At 40.4% G+C, this 14,463-nt stretch overlaps 1 protein-coding gene across 1 annotated transcript in view; it reads left to right on the forward strand.

Annotated features, from left to right (window-relative positions):
* The window catches only part of adgrb3 (adhesion G protein-coupled receptor B3), a gene marked incomplete at its 5' end in the record, with an annotated part of 241,112 nt that overhangs the window by 141,588 nt on the left and 85,061 nt on the right, over positions 1–14,463 (forward strand). The window contains 4 exon segments of the mRNA XM_080448668.1: positions 6,959–7,105; positions 8,988–9,063; positions 10,483–10,588; positions 12,111–12,154. Coding sequence (XP_080304794.1) covers positions 6,959–7,105; positions 8,988–9,063; positions 10,483–10,588; positions 12,111–12,154 — 373 coding nt within the window.

Consider the following 14,463-nt stretch of genomic DNA (forward strand, 5'->3'; position numbering starts at 1 on the left):
TTTCAACTACAGCCAGTGGTTAGGACTCGTTGCAGTGATTTTCTATCTTGGTCTAATCTAGGCCTAATAGAAGTCGTTCCCACGTAATTTGGAGATTATTCCACCATCCATTCCAGGTCTGCAGCAGACGTTCCAGTCAGTGGAAGCGTTAGGACGTCTTAACTCTGAAGCTTAGGGGACCGATGTATCAAAGGTGGAAGTCAAACCGTCTCCTGACTGAATCTGTGCCTGCTTTGTACAGACCAGCAGGGTTTGCTCGTGTCATCGTGGTGAACTAGGTCATGAGTCATCTATGCCCAAATATGGAATCTTGAGTCGACCCTTATGTCCAAATATGGAATACACCCAGCGCCTACATCTCTACTATTTATGTCTATGAGCCAACCCTACAGCTTACTGTTGTGGGGACTGTGATTGGTGTAGCAGTGTCAGCTGAGCTGTGTAGTTCGCTGTGATTGGTCAACTTTCCTTGGGTGACATATACACGTACAGTATGCACGCATACATGCATACATGATGCCAGTAGGTACCAATGAGCTGATGCCCATTAACCACTTAAGAACTATTTTATAGCTATTTGTTTTACCACGAAAACGAAAAAAAAAGAAACATAAAATGCCAGGTTAACCAAGACATTACTTGGGGAGCAAGTGGAACCCAATACAACTCTATTACACATGCATAGATAAAACTTAGAAAAAGTAAAAGTTGAGCTGATATGCCAAATGACATTATGCCTGTTCCTGGATAAAGCAAACCTTTTTAGTGGCCAATAAAATACATAACAAAAACAAAAAACCCTAACAGGTTGGATGTTTGTTTGTTGTTTGTTGCTTTTGGCTCCTATGATTCCAGGAATTGAAAGCAGCTGTGGATATACTTGTATAAGCCAAGATGGAAGGCATCTGGCTGAGTAAGATATTGCCCCATCATCCTCCACACTAATTTATGGCACCCCGCTTTGACACTTAGATAAATACCCACTGTCACCAAAATGCAGCCTCCAATGTCCTCCTACTTTTAGCCCTAAACAACCTTGATTACAAAAGCTTTCAGTTTGGAAACTTACTTTATAAGTAAACATTCATGTCACAAAACAAACGCACCTACAGTGTAAGAATCGTTGGGTAGAAACCTTGCATCTCCATATTTCAATGTTTTTATGTTTGTTTTTTCCGTAAATATATCGTCATGCAAGGATGTCGCGCACAAGTATGAAAATAGCCAATCTACAAGCTATTTTCGCTCAAAAAAGTTGAAGTGCTTAAGTGTGTCTGTGGATTTTATAAATATTGAACCAAAGAAAAGTGTTAACAAGAGCTTGTGACTAAATAAACTACATTGTATCCATTTCAACGCAGGTTATCTTTTTCCTTTTCCGGTAAAGTAACAGTTAAGGACATACAATGTTTCCACCCGACAGCGACCACTTGACATACTTATGTTTTATACTGGGGTCGATGGCCTGCATAGTAGCCTACTGTCACTAGTACTGAACGATTGCAATGCGATTTTAGTTTGTGGTATAAAATATAAGAACTTCTAATATGCACCATTTACAGAGGTGGAAAAAGTACTCAAATGTTTTACTTAAGTAAAAGTATCAATACTGCAATGTAGAAGTACTCTGTTACAAGTAAAAGTCCGGAATTCATACATTAACCAGTTTAATCCTATTTTATATATAGGCTATTTGAAAATGGTCGATCTACAAGCTCACAACGCGTCGCATCGTATGAGTACAGTACTTAAGTAAATGTGTTTAGTTACTTTCCACCACTGTTGGAGCCACACCAAAATGCTAATCTTTGTCTTTGTTTCATAATGACAGAATGAAAAGCAGTGTTTTTTGAATGCTTGGTAAACACAGCCATTTCGAGATGTCTGTGTCCCCGATGAGTAATGAGCGTCTGCCAGCATTTCGTAATGTATTACCTTATTCCACAATTTTAAAGTCTAAATTAATCAAAAACACCTGAGAAATAATTCACTGATTAATCAATTATGAAAATAGTAATTAGCAGCTCTACGATGGGGTCAAAAGCTGATACATGTTGCTGCCGAAATGGTTACACAGTAACAGTGGTGGAAAAAGTACTCAAAATCTTTACTTAAGTAAAAGTACCAATACTGCAATACAGAAATACTCTGTTACAAGTAAAAGTCCAGAATTCTAAATTTAGTAAAAGTACTCAAATATTTGAAAATAGACGATCTACAAGCTCGTTGTGAGCTTGTAGATCGGCCATTTTCAAATAGCCTAAATAGGGCTAAACTGGTTAATGTATGTTTCATAATGTCATATTTATATCTGAAAAGTAACTACTAAAGTTTTCAAATAATTGTAGTGGAGTAAAAGTACAATATTTGCCTCTGAGATGTAGTGGAGTAGAAGTAAAAGTATTGGAAATTGGAAATACTCAAGTAAAGTACAAATACCTCAAAATTGTACTTAAGTTCAATACTTACAGTAAGTAAATGTACTTAGTTACTTTCCACAGTAATGTGTATATGTTAAATGGTTATACAGTTTGTCGTGGAATTCTGGATCAATCAGCAATCAATAAGGCACATAGGAGTCGAGACAATATTCTAGGTGGAGGTGGTTATGCTTTATGTACATGATATCATGGTCAGAAGTACATTAACACTCATGTCACTGTGGTACAGTAGTTCTGCCTCGAGCACAGGGCAGAGATCATAGTTATACTGTAGCTGCCTGAAGGACAAACTGAACCATAACAAGATAGGCCAGTGGTTTTCAACCAGTGGTCCGGGGACCACCAGTGGTCCTTGGGGGGCTACCAGGGGGTCCCCAGCTAAATTAGTTAACATAGCCTCAGAATCATTTTAACCACTTAGCTTTGGCTATTCCAAAAATAGCAGATATACAAGCTCATAGCGCTGTTTAAAAAAAATCTTGAACATTTGTGCAAATCTTTGAATATAAATTTTTAACTCAAATCTTTGCTTCTGGGGGTCCCTGGCACAAAACATTTGCGGATGGTGGTCCACGGCCAAATCTATATAAATGTAGGGGGTCCTAGTGGAGACATCTAGGCTCTTACAAGCTGTCAAATATCCTAATGTATTGTAGAACTATTATAAGTGATGGTATAATATAAAGGTTAGATACAAGCAGCCATATAGCTTCTTCCTCACAGTATACTGCGTGGTATGTTAATTGACTCGGACACGTGTCTAATGGAGACAATACCATTAACACCATGGGAGGGGGGGGGGGAATATTCCTTGACTGCCTTTGAACGTTTCCTCCAAAAGCATCATAAAAACCCCAATTATCACTTTATTTTGTGCTCTCGAGGCCCATCAGTGGAGAGTATAAATCCCCATTTACCTGCCGAATTAGCGAGCGATCTGAGCGCCTGTCATTCCAGTCCCCTGTTGCGCTGCTACATTGGTGCCCCATGACTAACGCTCCCCCTCCCTCCTAAAACACTGCTGCTGCTCAACAACATCTGGTGCTTCTGAACCAACTATACCTACAGCTCCCACGGGGTCCCATGGTGCACTATGATTTCACGCCTGCTGCTGGATGATCCCAAACACACACACACACACACACACACACACACACACACACACACACACACACACACACACACACACACACACACACACACACACACACACACACACACACACACACACACACACACACACACACACACACACACACACTACAAGTGTATTATTACACTTGTGAAAATAGCAGATCTATCTGCTATTTCCGGTGCACGACACCACCATGCATTTAAGTATAAATCAGGCACTCACACACTTACGCACACAGGCACGCACACTTACGCAGTGGTGGAAAGTAACTAAGTACATTTACTTAAGTACCGTACTTAAGTACAATTTTGAGGTACTTGTACTTTACCGGAGTATTTCCAATTTTCAGTATTCTTACTTCTACCCCATTACATCTCGGAGGCAAATATTGTACTTTTACCTCCACTACAATTATTTGAAAACTTTAGTTACTATAGTTACTTTGTAGATTTAGATTATTATTACAATACATTCAATCACTTCAGCACTATACATTTCGGCTCTTTGAAAATAGCCGATCTACAAGCTCACAATCTGTTGCGATGCGACTCATTGTGAGCTTGCAGATCGGCTATTTTCAAAAGATTTTTTATACATTTGAAAACTTGTGAAATGGGACGTTCTGCATAATGAGTACTTTTACTGTTGGTACTTTAAGTACATTTTGATGCCAATACTTCTGTACTTTTACTCAATTACATTTTGAATTCCGAACTTTTACTTGTAACAGAGTATTTCTACATTGCGGTATTGATACTTTTACTTAAGTAAAACATTTGAGTACTTCTTCCACCACTGCACGCACGCACGCACGCACGCACGCACGCACGCACGCACGCACGCACGCACGCACGCACGCACGCACGCACGCACGCACGCACGCACGCACGCACGCACGCACGCACGCACGCACGCACGCACGCACGCACGCACGCACGCACGCACTTGTTATCAGAGATTCCAACACTCCTACTGTACATGGAGTCCTTCCAGGCTTCAAATTGTATTACAGGCGGAGCACGAGGAACAATGCTGCTGTTGCATCAATGCCGGGATTAGCCTCAAATTCCCCCTCACCCTCACCATAGAGTACCACTAGCCTGGTAAAGCCCCTCCCTCTGGAAATCTCATTTCCATTTCAGTTCAGGAAGGAGTCTGGCATGAGGGCTTATTTGGCTTTTTTTCGTCGTCCACCAAGTGGACGAGCCTATCAGCGTCCTTAGCCTGGTAGAGGCCCTCCTCGCTCATCGTTCTGTGACTGACAGCGAAAGTTGGCCAATCAGGTGGCGAGTTCGAGTGAACCCGAATAGATCCGAGTGCAGCCGACCAAAATGGAACGGCAGCCATTGTTTTCTGTCCTCTGTTTTTGGTTTTGGTTTTAAAACTTGAAAACGCTCTCAAACTTATTTTTTGAGGCACGGATAAAAGATATCGAAGTTGTTTAACTTCATATACTGTATGTGGTCAATTAATCATGACAGAGCCTATTTAAAAATAAGAATTCAGAGAACCGGCAGGGGCGGGCAGTGACACGCATGTATCCGAATAAGGCAACCTATTTTCGGCATGGGCCTTTCAAAAGTCCCGTTGCGTCACATTGGTCTGGTGGTGGTAAAAACGAAGTGCTGATTGGCTGAAGGGGAACAACTGCTGATTGGCTGAAGGGGTTGTCAGTCAACGGTATTACTCCCGCCCAACTCCAGCCCACAGACAAAAACACACACACACAGGTTCTTATGCCAGACTCTTTCCTGAAATCAAATGGAAATGAGATTTCCGGAGGGAGGGGCTTTACCAGGCTAGAGTACCACCTGACTGGGACCAGAACCATGCGATACCTGTTACATTACGGGGGCACGTTTTGGTAGTGCTGAGCGCCTTCCTTTTCAAATCGATCCTTTAGGCGTTTACCATGCCAATGCTACAGTGGTATTGGAGCAGCTGTTTGCAGCAGACCCATAAGGGAAGATGAAATGATAATTATGGAGATTACCTGACTGGCCGTTGCCAGCGGCTAATTGTATCTTTGATTTGGAGCGGGCCCGTTGTTTAATCAAGGCAGACAGAAAGCACTCACACAACACAACAATGATCCGATTCTCGTACGCGCTCTCGTACTTCAGACCTTGACAGCTCCTTGAGACTTGAGATTAAGAATGAGTAACTTCAATTGCATTACCGCAAGGTTTCATCATTATTATGAGGTTTCACCAGGACAGACAGAGAATACGCTCACATCACAACAACGATCCTTCTTCACCACTTTAACTTCATTGACCCGGAGTCCCCCAGGGGTCTACTTTTTCCCCCCTCTACATCAAATCTCTACAAGCTCGAGCTAGCCTATTTTCATGTAGAAACACGAGGAATAGGAACGGAGGGCTCAGGTGGTTAAACTCTTAACATTAACGGTTCACAACAAGCAGTACTATAACTATAAAGATAACTGACAATATTGTTCACCTTCGTTATAGCTGTGGTGTGGACTCTGCCATCCACTTGAGTTAGAAAGCTATATCTATAAAACTGTATCTACTGTATATAGTTATAGACTCTCACGGACCTGTCTTGGTCTGTCAAGCATGAATAAAAAGGTCTGTGCTTGGTGTGAACAGCCCCTTAAGTCCATGAGACTTTGAGATTAACAGTGAGTAACTAACTTCAGTTGCATTACCATTAGGTTTCATCATTATTATGAGGTGGTATGCGAACGCTAGGATTCATGTGGTTAAACTCTTATCCACGCTAGTCAGAGCTAGACAGGTCCGTGAGACCAGTGGTGGAAGAAGTACTCAGATGTTGGACTTAAGTAGCAATACCACAGTGTAAAAATAACAGTATTAGCATCAAAATATTCTTAGCAAAAGTAAAAGTACTCATTATGCAGAATTCCCATTTCATATCAGTCATATACAGAATATCATGTTATGGGACTTTAATCATTGATCATTACACTCCTAAGTCCTATTTTATGCTTAGGCTATTTGAAAATAGGAATAAGATTTTTTAATAAAAACTTTTGATTAATTATTAATTATCTAAATCTGCAAAGCAACCATAAACTAAAGCTGTCAAATAATTGTATTGGAGTAAGAAGTGTAAACATTTGCCTCTTAGATGTAAGTATAGTATCAAGAAATGGAAGTACTCACGTAAACTAAAAGTACCTTGAAGTTGTACTTCAAGCACAGCACTTGAGTAAATATACTTAGGTACTTTCCCCATAAGACTTGAGATAAACAATGAGCAACTTCAGTTGCATTACTGTGTGAGGTTATGCACAGCCCGTAACAGGCTATGAAAATTCAATCGATTCCCCCTTGAAATTGGATGGATGAAATACAGTACTGTACTGATTGGTATTGTCTATGTTTTTCTGCAGTGGCCAGCATTCAGAGACTTCCAGCGGTGTCTGTGATGACCGACATCAACTTCCCCATGAAGGGTCGTAAAGGCATGGTCGACTGGGCCAGGAACTCGGAAGATAAAGTGGTCATCCCAAAGGGCATCTTTGTTTCCCAGTCAGCAGGTAATGTGGCTGCATAATGCTCTGAACTTGGCACTCTAAGACGTATGATTAAATTCCATTCCCCCTGGAAGCTGGATGTCAGCGCCATTCATTATGCCCCATATGAATGGTAAATTCACAGGTACCTGTGTAGGCACTGGAGAAATTTCATTTGAACTATTTCTTTATTGAATTATGCTATACTATTGTGTAACTTGTAGGGTTTTTTTTGTGTTCATGTGGTACACAGTTTCTTTTCAGTTAATAACCCTTGCAGAAGGACATGATGTAGCACAGGACGCTGTCTCATGCCAGGTTTAATCCGGGGGATGAATGCATAATGAAGGATGATCCCACAATGTTTACTACCATAGGAACAGAACATAAAATAAGCCATCAGACAAAGACTCTAAATCACCTTTGATTTACATTGGGGAGGAGGGGGGGAAACGGGATGAGCAATACAATGTCTTTATGCCACGGCGGGCCGTTGTTTGTACGACATGAAACCCCGAGCAATCCAGCCTTTGATCACTGCCTGTGTGCGCGCTTCCCTGTGCTTATGTTCCGTCATTAATTTTTGCCATTGACTCAGCACTTTCGGCATCCTTTCAAGCTAAGCCAAAGGGCCAGAGTATATCCCAATCCAGTATATCCCCAATCCAGTGCCAGACAATTTGGTTAATTGGTAATCAGTCTTATCTGGGGTATATCAAAGATAAGGAAATGAGGGATTGATTTGGGATGTATGCCTCATGTCTAATCGCAAGGCACTCTAATTTGGACAGTGAAAGAAGCTGAGCGAGGAGAGGAGTTTAGCGCCTGTCCGACGGGACATAAAAATCGGTATCGGTTGCCGGAAATTATAATAATTTACAATTATAATAATTTGTATTAATTTAGGCATTTAGCAAAATGCTCTCATCCAGAGCGACTTGCAAATTGCAAGATCAGAGTACAGTAAATGAGCATGAACGCTAGTCAACAAACGACAGGGTAAAAATAACACCTATCCAAAAATAGCTACAGTATAATTAACACCTATCCAAAAATAGCTACAGTATAATTAACACCTATCCAAAAATAGCTACAGTATAATTAATATAGAGGCTATGCGCGTGACATCATCGTACCCGGAAGTTATGCGAGAACGCCCGTGGCAAAAAAAACAACTTTCTGGCCCATACATCCTTACAGAAAAGTCCTATCTGATTGTATTAAACGCCGTTAAACTCACCAACATGGCAGCTGTACTGAAAGCTTGAATTACCCTCTTTTTCTATCTGCAAACTTTTTGTTTCATAAAAATCCACGTAGACATGTTATGAGCTACTCTCTGTCTATACATTCCGTGCAGGTGATTATTTTTTTCCAAGTGTCAGAGTTTGGAGGCGCTCGTTTTCAATAACACAACGTCCTGCTGCCTCCTGCATTATGTGACATTTAGAAACCGGTGGTACGCAGGACCACTGAGTGATTTCCAACGAGCGCTTCCAAACTCCAATGCCTCCATGCTGCTCAATGTTTTGCCACTCAGTCTAGATGAGTCTAGATCCCGGTGGAAAAGTGACGCATGTGCATACTCTCTATAATAAAATGTATTTGTGTTATTGGCAAAAGTGTACTATAGTGCTGTGTGCCAGTGTGTTTCTGGTGTGCACATTGGCACAGAACAGCTCTCAATTCTGTCTTGAAAAGATTGGTATTATATAATTGGAGTGTTTTTTATCTACTGCACATCGAGCAGACACTAACATTTGGAATGACACCATTGAGGTCAAAAGCTAATAAAAAAAAAACACATCATCCCGGGTAGCAATAATTATCATTTTATCATGAGACACCAGTGTATCAGAATGATATCCTGACAGCAGAGCTAAACCATTTGTTTTCCTCTCAATAGACAACGATGGATCTCCGGTCTTCATTCTGGGAACAGTCCTTTACAAGACCCTTGGACTTATGCTACCATCACCAAAGTAAGGACCACATATCCTCCTATACCAGTGGTTCTCAAACTTTTTCATGTCAAGGACCCCCAAAAGGATGGGGGGTTTTTGGGGCTTGCGGACCCCCTGTCTCAAAAAATATGTTTGTGCCAGGATTTTTTTCAAAAATAGCAGATCTACAAGCTTATGAGCTTGTATATCTGCTATTTTATAGCCAAAGTATTATGGTTAAAGTGGTTAAAATGATTGTGACGCTATATTAATATTTGCTGGGGACCCCCTGGTATCCCCCAAGGACCCCGGACCCCACTTTGAGAACCAATGCCATATACCACTACATAAACTGTCTCCAGGATATCCCTGGAAGCGTCCAGTTTTGTATGAACGTAGTCTACTGTATGACAGCTAAATAACAGACATGTGTTTGCCCATCCTAAGCTGCACTATGTCATTTTCCTCTTCCACCCCGGATTTGAACCCAAGTGCTGAACATTTTTACCATTGAGCTAATAGAGCCTGCCTGCTTGCTCAGGGGATAAATTGAATCTTGGCCATCGGGTAAAAATTTGTGTCAGATCCTGTGTCTAGGTGAGACATGACCTTTGACACGATCTAAATGTCTCAATAGAAGAGCAGGGAGACAAAATACAACCACTCCAAATGTATAAGTTATAATGTATATAATGTAAAAAAAGTGACATAGTCCTGCTTTAAGTGATAAGACTGAGTTTAACCACTTAAGCCTGATTCAAACTGCTTGTAGATCTGCTATTTTCGCAGCACGATACCGGAGTATAAATAAAAATAGACCTACGGTATTTTTTGAGAATTTTCAACTATAAATAGGAAGGCCAGGGTGAATGTGCTAAACTAAAACCTTCAGTTTCTTTTTATTATTCATACCAAGGCACTTGATGAGGTTGTTGAGACTGGGCAGTAGTGGTCATATGGGTCACTTTATCCAAGGACAAAGTGGTTAATTTAGAGTAAAACATGTTAAGTTGTGTTTTCAACGTGTGAACCTCTGCAGTGGCAGTTGATAGAACTGGTGCAAAGCAGTGGTAACTTAGTACATTTACTCAAGTACTGTACTTAAGTACAATTTTGAGGTATTTCTACTTTACTGGAGTATTTCCAATTTTCAGTACTTTTACTTCTACTCCACTACATCTCAGAGGCAAATATTGTACTTTTACTCCACTACAATTATTTGAAAACTTTAGTTACTAGTTACTTTGCAGATATAAATTATTATATTATAAAACATACATTAACCACTTCTTTTATTTTATACATAGGCTATTCAAAAGCCTACTGTATGTCGATCTACAAGCTCACAACTGTTGTGAGCTTGTAGATCTGCTATTTTCAAACATTTTAGTACTTTTACTTTTGGTACTTTAAGTACATTTTGATACCAATCTTCTTTTGTGTCTCTGCTTCACACAGGAACCACACCGTTGTCAACTCCAAGGTCATCGCTGTGACAGTCAGACCTGAGCCCAAGGTCGTGGTGGAGTCTCACTTAGAGATTGAGCTGGCTCACCTGGCAAATGTAAGCACTTCAATAATCAATGCCAGATGCAGGAATGACTCATTCCATAGAATTTTACCTCAGGGTATTATGTCAAAGAGCAAATAGCTGAATTCTTCTTTATCTTGTTTAACTAATGGCCTCTTTCATCCATTGAGAGACTCGTTTTTTTTCAATGGTTTTAGTCAGTGGTGTAAAGTAAGTACATTTACTCAAGTACTGTATACTTAAGTACAATGTTGAGGTACTTTTACTTTACTGGAGTATTTCCAAGTGTCTATACTTTTACTTCTAGATATAAATTAATACATTATAAAACATGTATTAAGCCCTATTTTATACCTAGGCGATTTGAGAATAGCCGATCTACAAGCTCACAAGGCGTCGCGAGCTTGTAGATCTGCTATTTTCAAACATTTTAGTACTTTTACTTTTGGTACCTTAAGTACATTTTGATACCAATACTTTTGTACTTTCACTCAAGTCAATTTTGAATTCCGGACTTGTACTTGTAACAGAGTACTTCTACATTGCCGTATTGATACTTTTACATAAGTAAAACATTTGAGTACTTTTTTCCACCACTGGTTTTTAGTGCATTAGCTGACAAACAAACGGTTGATAGTTTTTTATACGGTTATAGTTTGCATACCCACACAGTGCATATAATACACTGCATCTATTCTCCAGATTGTCAGCATTACCACACTGTAAAGTCCTGTGTTCCTTTAACTCAGAGTGCACAAAACGGGTAGTTAAATGAACACTGAGGGTTTTACTGTGTGCGGTACATCGCACAAGGACAATCCTTTCCCCGACCCCAGTGTTTTGTATTCATCTTAGAGATAAAGGAGACATGTGCACGCGTGTGCGTGTGTGTGTGTGTGTGTGTGTGTGTGTGTTTATGTGTGTGTGAGAAAAGGGACACTGCAAGGTGATGCAGTACATGCCACGGGTTGTACAGTAGCCTATGGTTTATGATGCTACAGGATTGTGTTCCCGGCTCGTGAAAGACGTTTCTGAAGGCTTTATTACGGGAGGACAGATATGTAATCGTGACAAAAGAGCACATAACGTCGCCAGTCGCGACGGAAACCTCCTATCTCTCGATACGATAGTTCAACTTTTCTTTTATGTTTCTTCGTAAATTAAAGCCGTATACTTCATCGCTGCTACAGTGTCACACGAAAGTTTGAGAAAATAGCCGACGCTTGTAGATCTGCTATTTGTGCTTTAATAGTTGTTTAGTGAAAGTGTAGATGTTAATGTACTTCTGGGTTTTTGACAATTATTGAACTAATGAATAGTATTAACAAGTCAAGCTTGTGACTAAATAATAACTACATTAGAAGGGCTCTTTTGGACATACAAGGTTTCCACAATATGTAATCGTTGACAAAAGAGCATAATGTGAGAATGACGACGACGATGTTGATGCATGATGATGACCATCGTCACGACAGCGACCATCATCGTCATCATCATCATCATCATCCTCACTACTTTAATGAACACAAGTCTTCTTTTTTTGTGTGTCTTCCAGGGAACCTTGAATCCTTACTGTGCTCTGTGGGACAGCAACGTAATGTAAGTCTGCACCTAATCTATTTTCTTTTAGTTGATCTATTGTGTGTGTATATATATATATATATATATACACAGTGGTGGGTGATAAATGCTGATGTGCTTGTGCTGCTACAGTGCAATGCTGCGTCCTTTTTTGTGCTGTATTTTTTAAGCCTAATGCATTTGTGGGGGAAAAACAAGTCCCACACTGTTTAGGCATATTTTTACATGTTTCTGCACTCCCGCTTCATCAAATGGAATTGCGTTGTTCGATGAAAATTGTGCAGGTTGCCATGGAAACCCATGGCCTTTGTCACATCACACTGTATAATGTGACCATTTAGTGGATTAAGTCAGACCTGTCAGTTTGATGTTGACTTTTATTTTGAAATAGCACATGGGCCGGCCCCCCTCTTGACGTGTGTTTAACGACAAGCGTTTCGACAATTACTATGATTTATTTAATTATAATCACAGCACCGTAATATGAAATGATGGCGTAACGATTATGTTCCATTTCAGACAGTTGGCCTGTTCTTATTATTCAGCACCAGCCACGCCGAGGAGTCATTTGGGGGGTAATAACGGCCAGCTGTCAGCCATGTTGGTTCGAGTCCACTTGTGAATGTTCGGTGAAAGTGTCGGCTGCGAAGGGGAGAGCTGTGTGTGTGTGTGTGTGTGTGTGTGTGTGTGTGTGTGTGTGTGTGTGTGTGTGTGTGTGTGTGTGTGTGTGTGTGTCATGTTTTGTCGGTTGTACTGGACTCGGTGAGGCAGAGACGCATCGTGTGATTTGATGCACTCTGCCCTTGTAATATTGTACGCCGTTTCAGAGCAACACCTGTACGACAACCTAGACAGCTGGAACATCTGGCTCCGTCCCGATGTACTTGTACAAGGGTGTGAGCGACAGGGATGTCACACAGTAAAGTCCAGTGTTAATTTAACTCAGACAGTGTTCAAAATGGAACCAAACGGACCCATAAGTGTAATAGGGCTGGTAACTTACCTCAGAAATGATATTCGAATATTGGTCTTAAAAATTGGCAGATATTTGAATATTTTCGAATATTATTATTATTATTATAAAAAAATAAAAATAAAAATGTAATTTCTATTTGACAGGGACAATACAAAAAACAATGTATCAAGTGCTCGGATCATTAATTTACCAGCCCTAAAGTTAGTGTAAGTGAAATGGTATGGTTAAAACAAAAGGTTTTTCGTCAAAAAGTTAAAGAGGTGGTGCCATGTTTTTGCACTTTTTCTGTTTTTCATGTGTCTATGAGGTTGATAGAACTTCATTAAGCCCCCCGGTGGTGTTTTTATGGTGTTTTATGTCTTCTCTGACTATTTGGAGTTTCTTCCTGGAGGCTGAAACCTTCAGGGTCAAACGTGCCAATAGAGAAACAGCGCTTTAGTGACATCACAAAGCCCACACCCTCCCCCTCATTATCATAACACAACAGGTGTGGGCATGAGGAGGAGGAGGGACTAGGACAGGTGGGTGGTGCTAAGGTGGTGGAGGAGGTGCTAAGGTGAGAACCATACTTAATGCACTGGTGGGTGTGTCTACATAAAAACAACATTTTAACACTTACTGTACACTTTTTTTTTGTTGAAAAAAATCCTTACATAATAATAATACCTTATGATCAGGTTTTAGGGTTGAAAAATATCATGGCACTCCATCTTTAAAGCTCTATATTCTGATAGTAATGATTGCTGTAGAGTGTTTGTTCATTATCAGGGGTCTCCCCGTCTCTCCAGCTCGACTTTAGTAAACAGGGAAAAGAAATGCAGGTGGGTCGCCAATTTCATCTAAATCGGGAGAGAAAACTCATCTATCAGCTTGAATTTGACAATGTTCCAGACAGTTCCAATTTTGCCAGCTTTTTAGCTGTGTTTGTTTGTTTGTTTCATAACTTCCAAATGGATTTATTTATCGTGTATCCTGTATGAGTTCTCTCTCCTGATTGGATAAAATTGGTATCCCGACCTGAACATTTATTTTATGTTTACTAAAGAGCTGGAGAGATTGGGGAGACCCTATTGTTACTGAACGCTCTAGCATTGATTTACTATGAATAAAGAGCCATTTAACGCAGGGGTCTTCAACGTTTTCAGCCCAAGGACCCCCTAGCTGAGAGAGAGATGAAGCAGGAACCCCCTCTATATTGTATAAAATTTAGTTTTAGATTAAACTTTTTTTGTATACTTGGTCTGCTCTTTCTTCCCTCTACACCCCTCTTTGCTAAAAAAATGCCGATCTACAAGCTCGCAACGCCTCGCGTTCTCTTCAGAATAGGGATGCTAGGGTTCAAGTTGAGCAA

This window comes from Gymnoscopelus braueri (genome assembly GCF_963280865.1).
Source record: "Gymnoscopelus braueri genome assembly, chromosome: 14".
In the NCBI taxonomy this organism is placed as follows: domain Eukaryota; kingdom Metazoa; phylum Chordata; class Actinopteri; order Myctophiformes; family Myctophidae; genus Gymnoscopelus; species Gymnoscopelus braueri.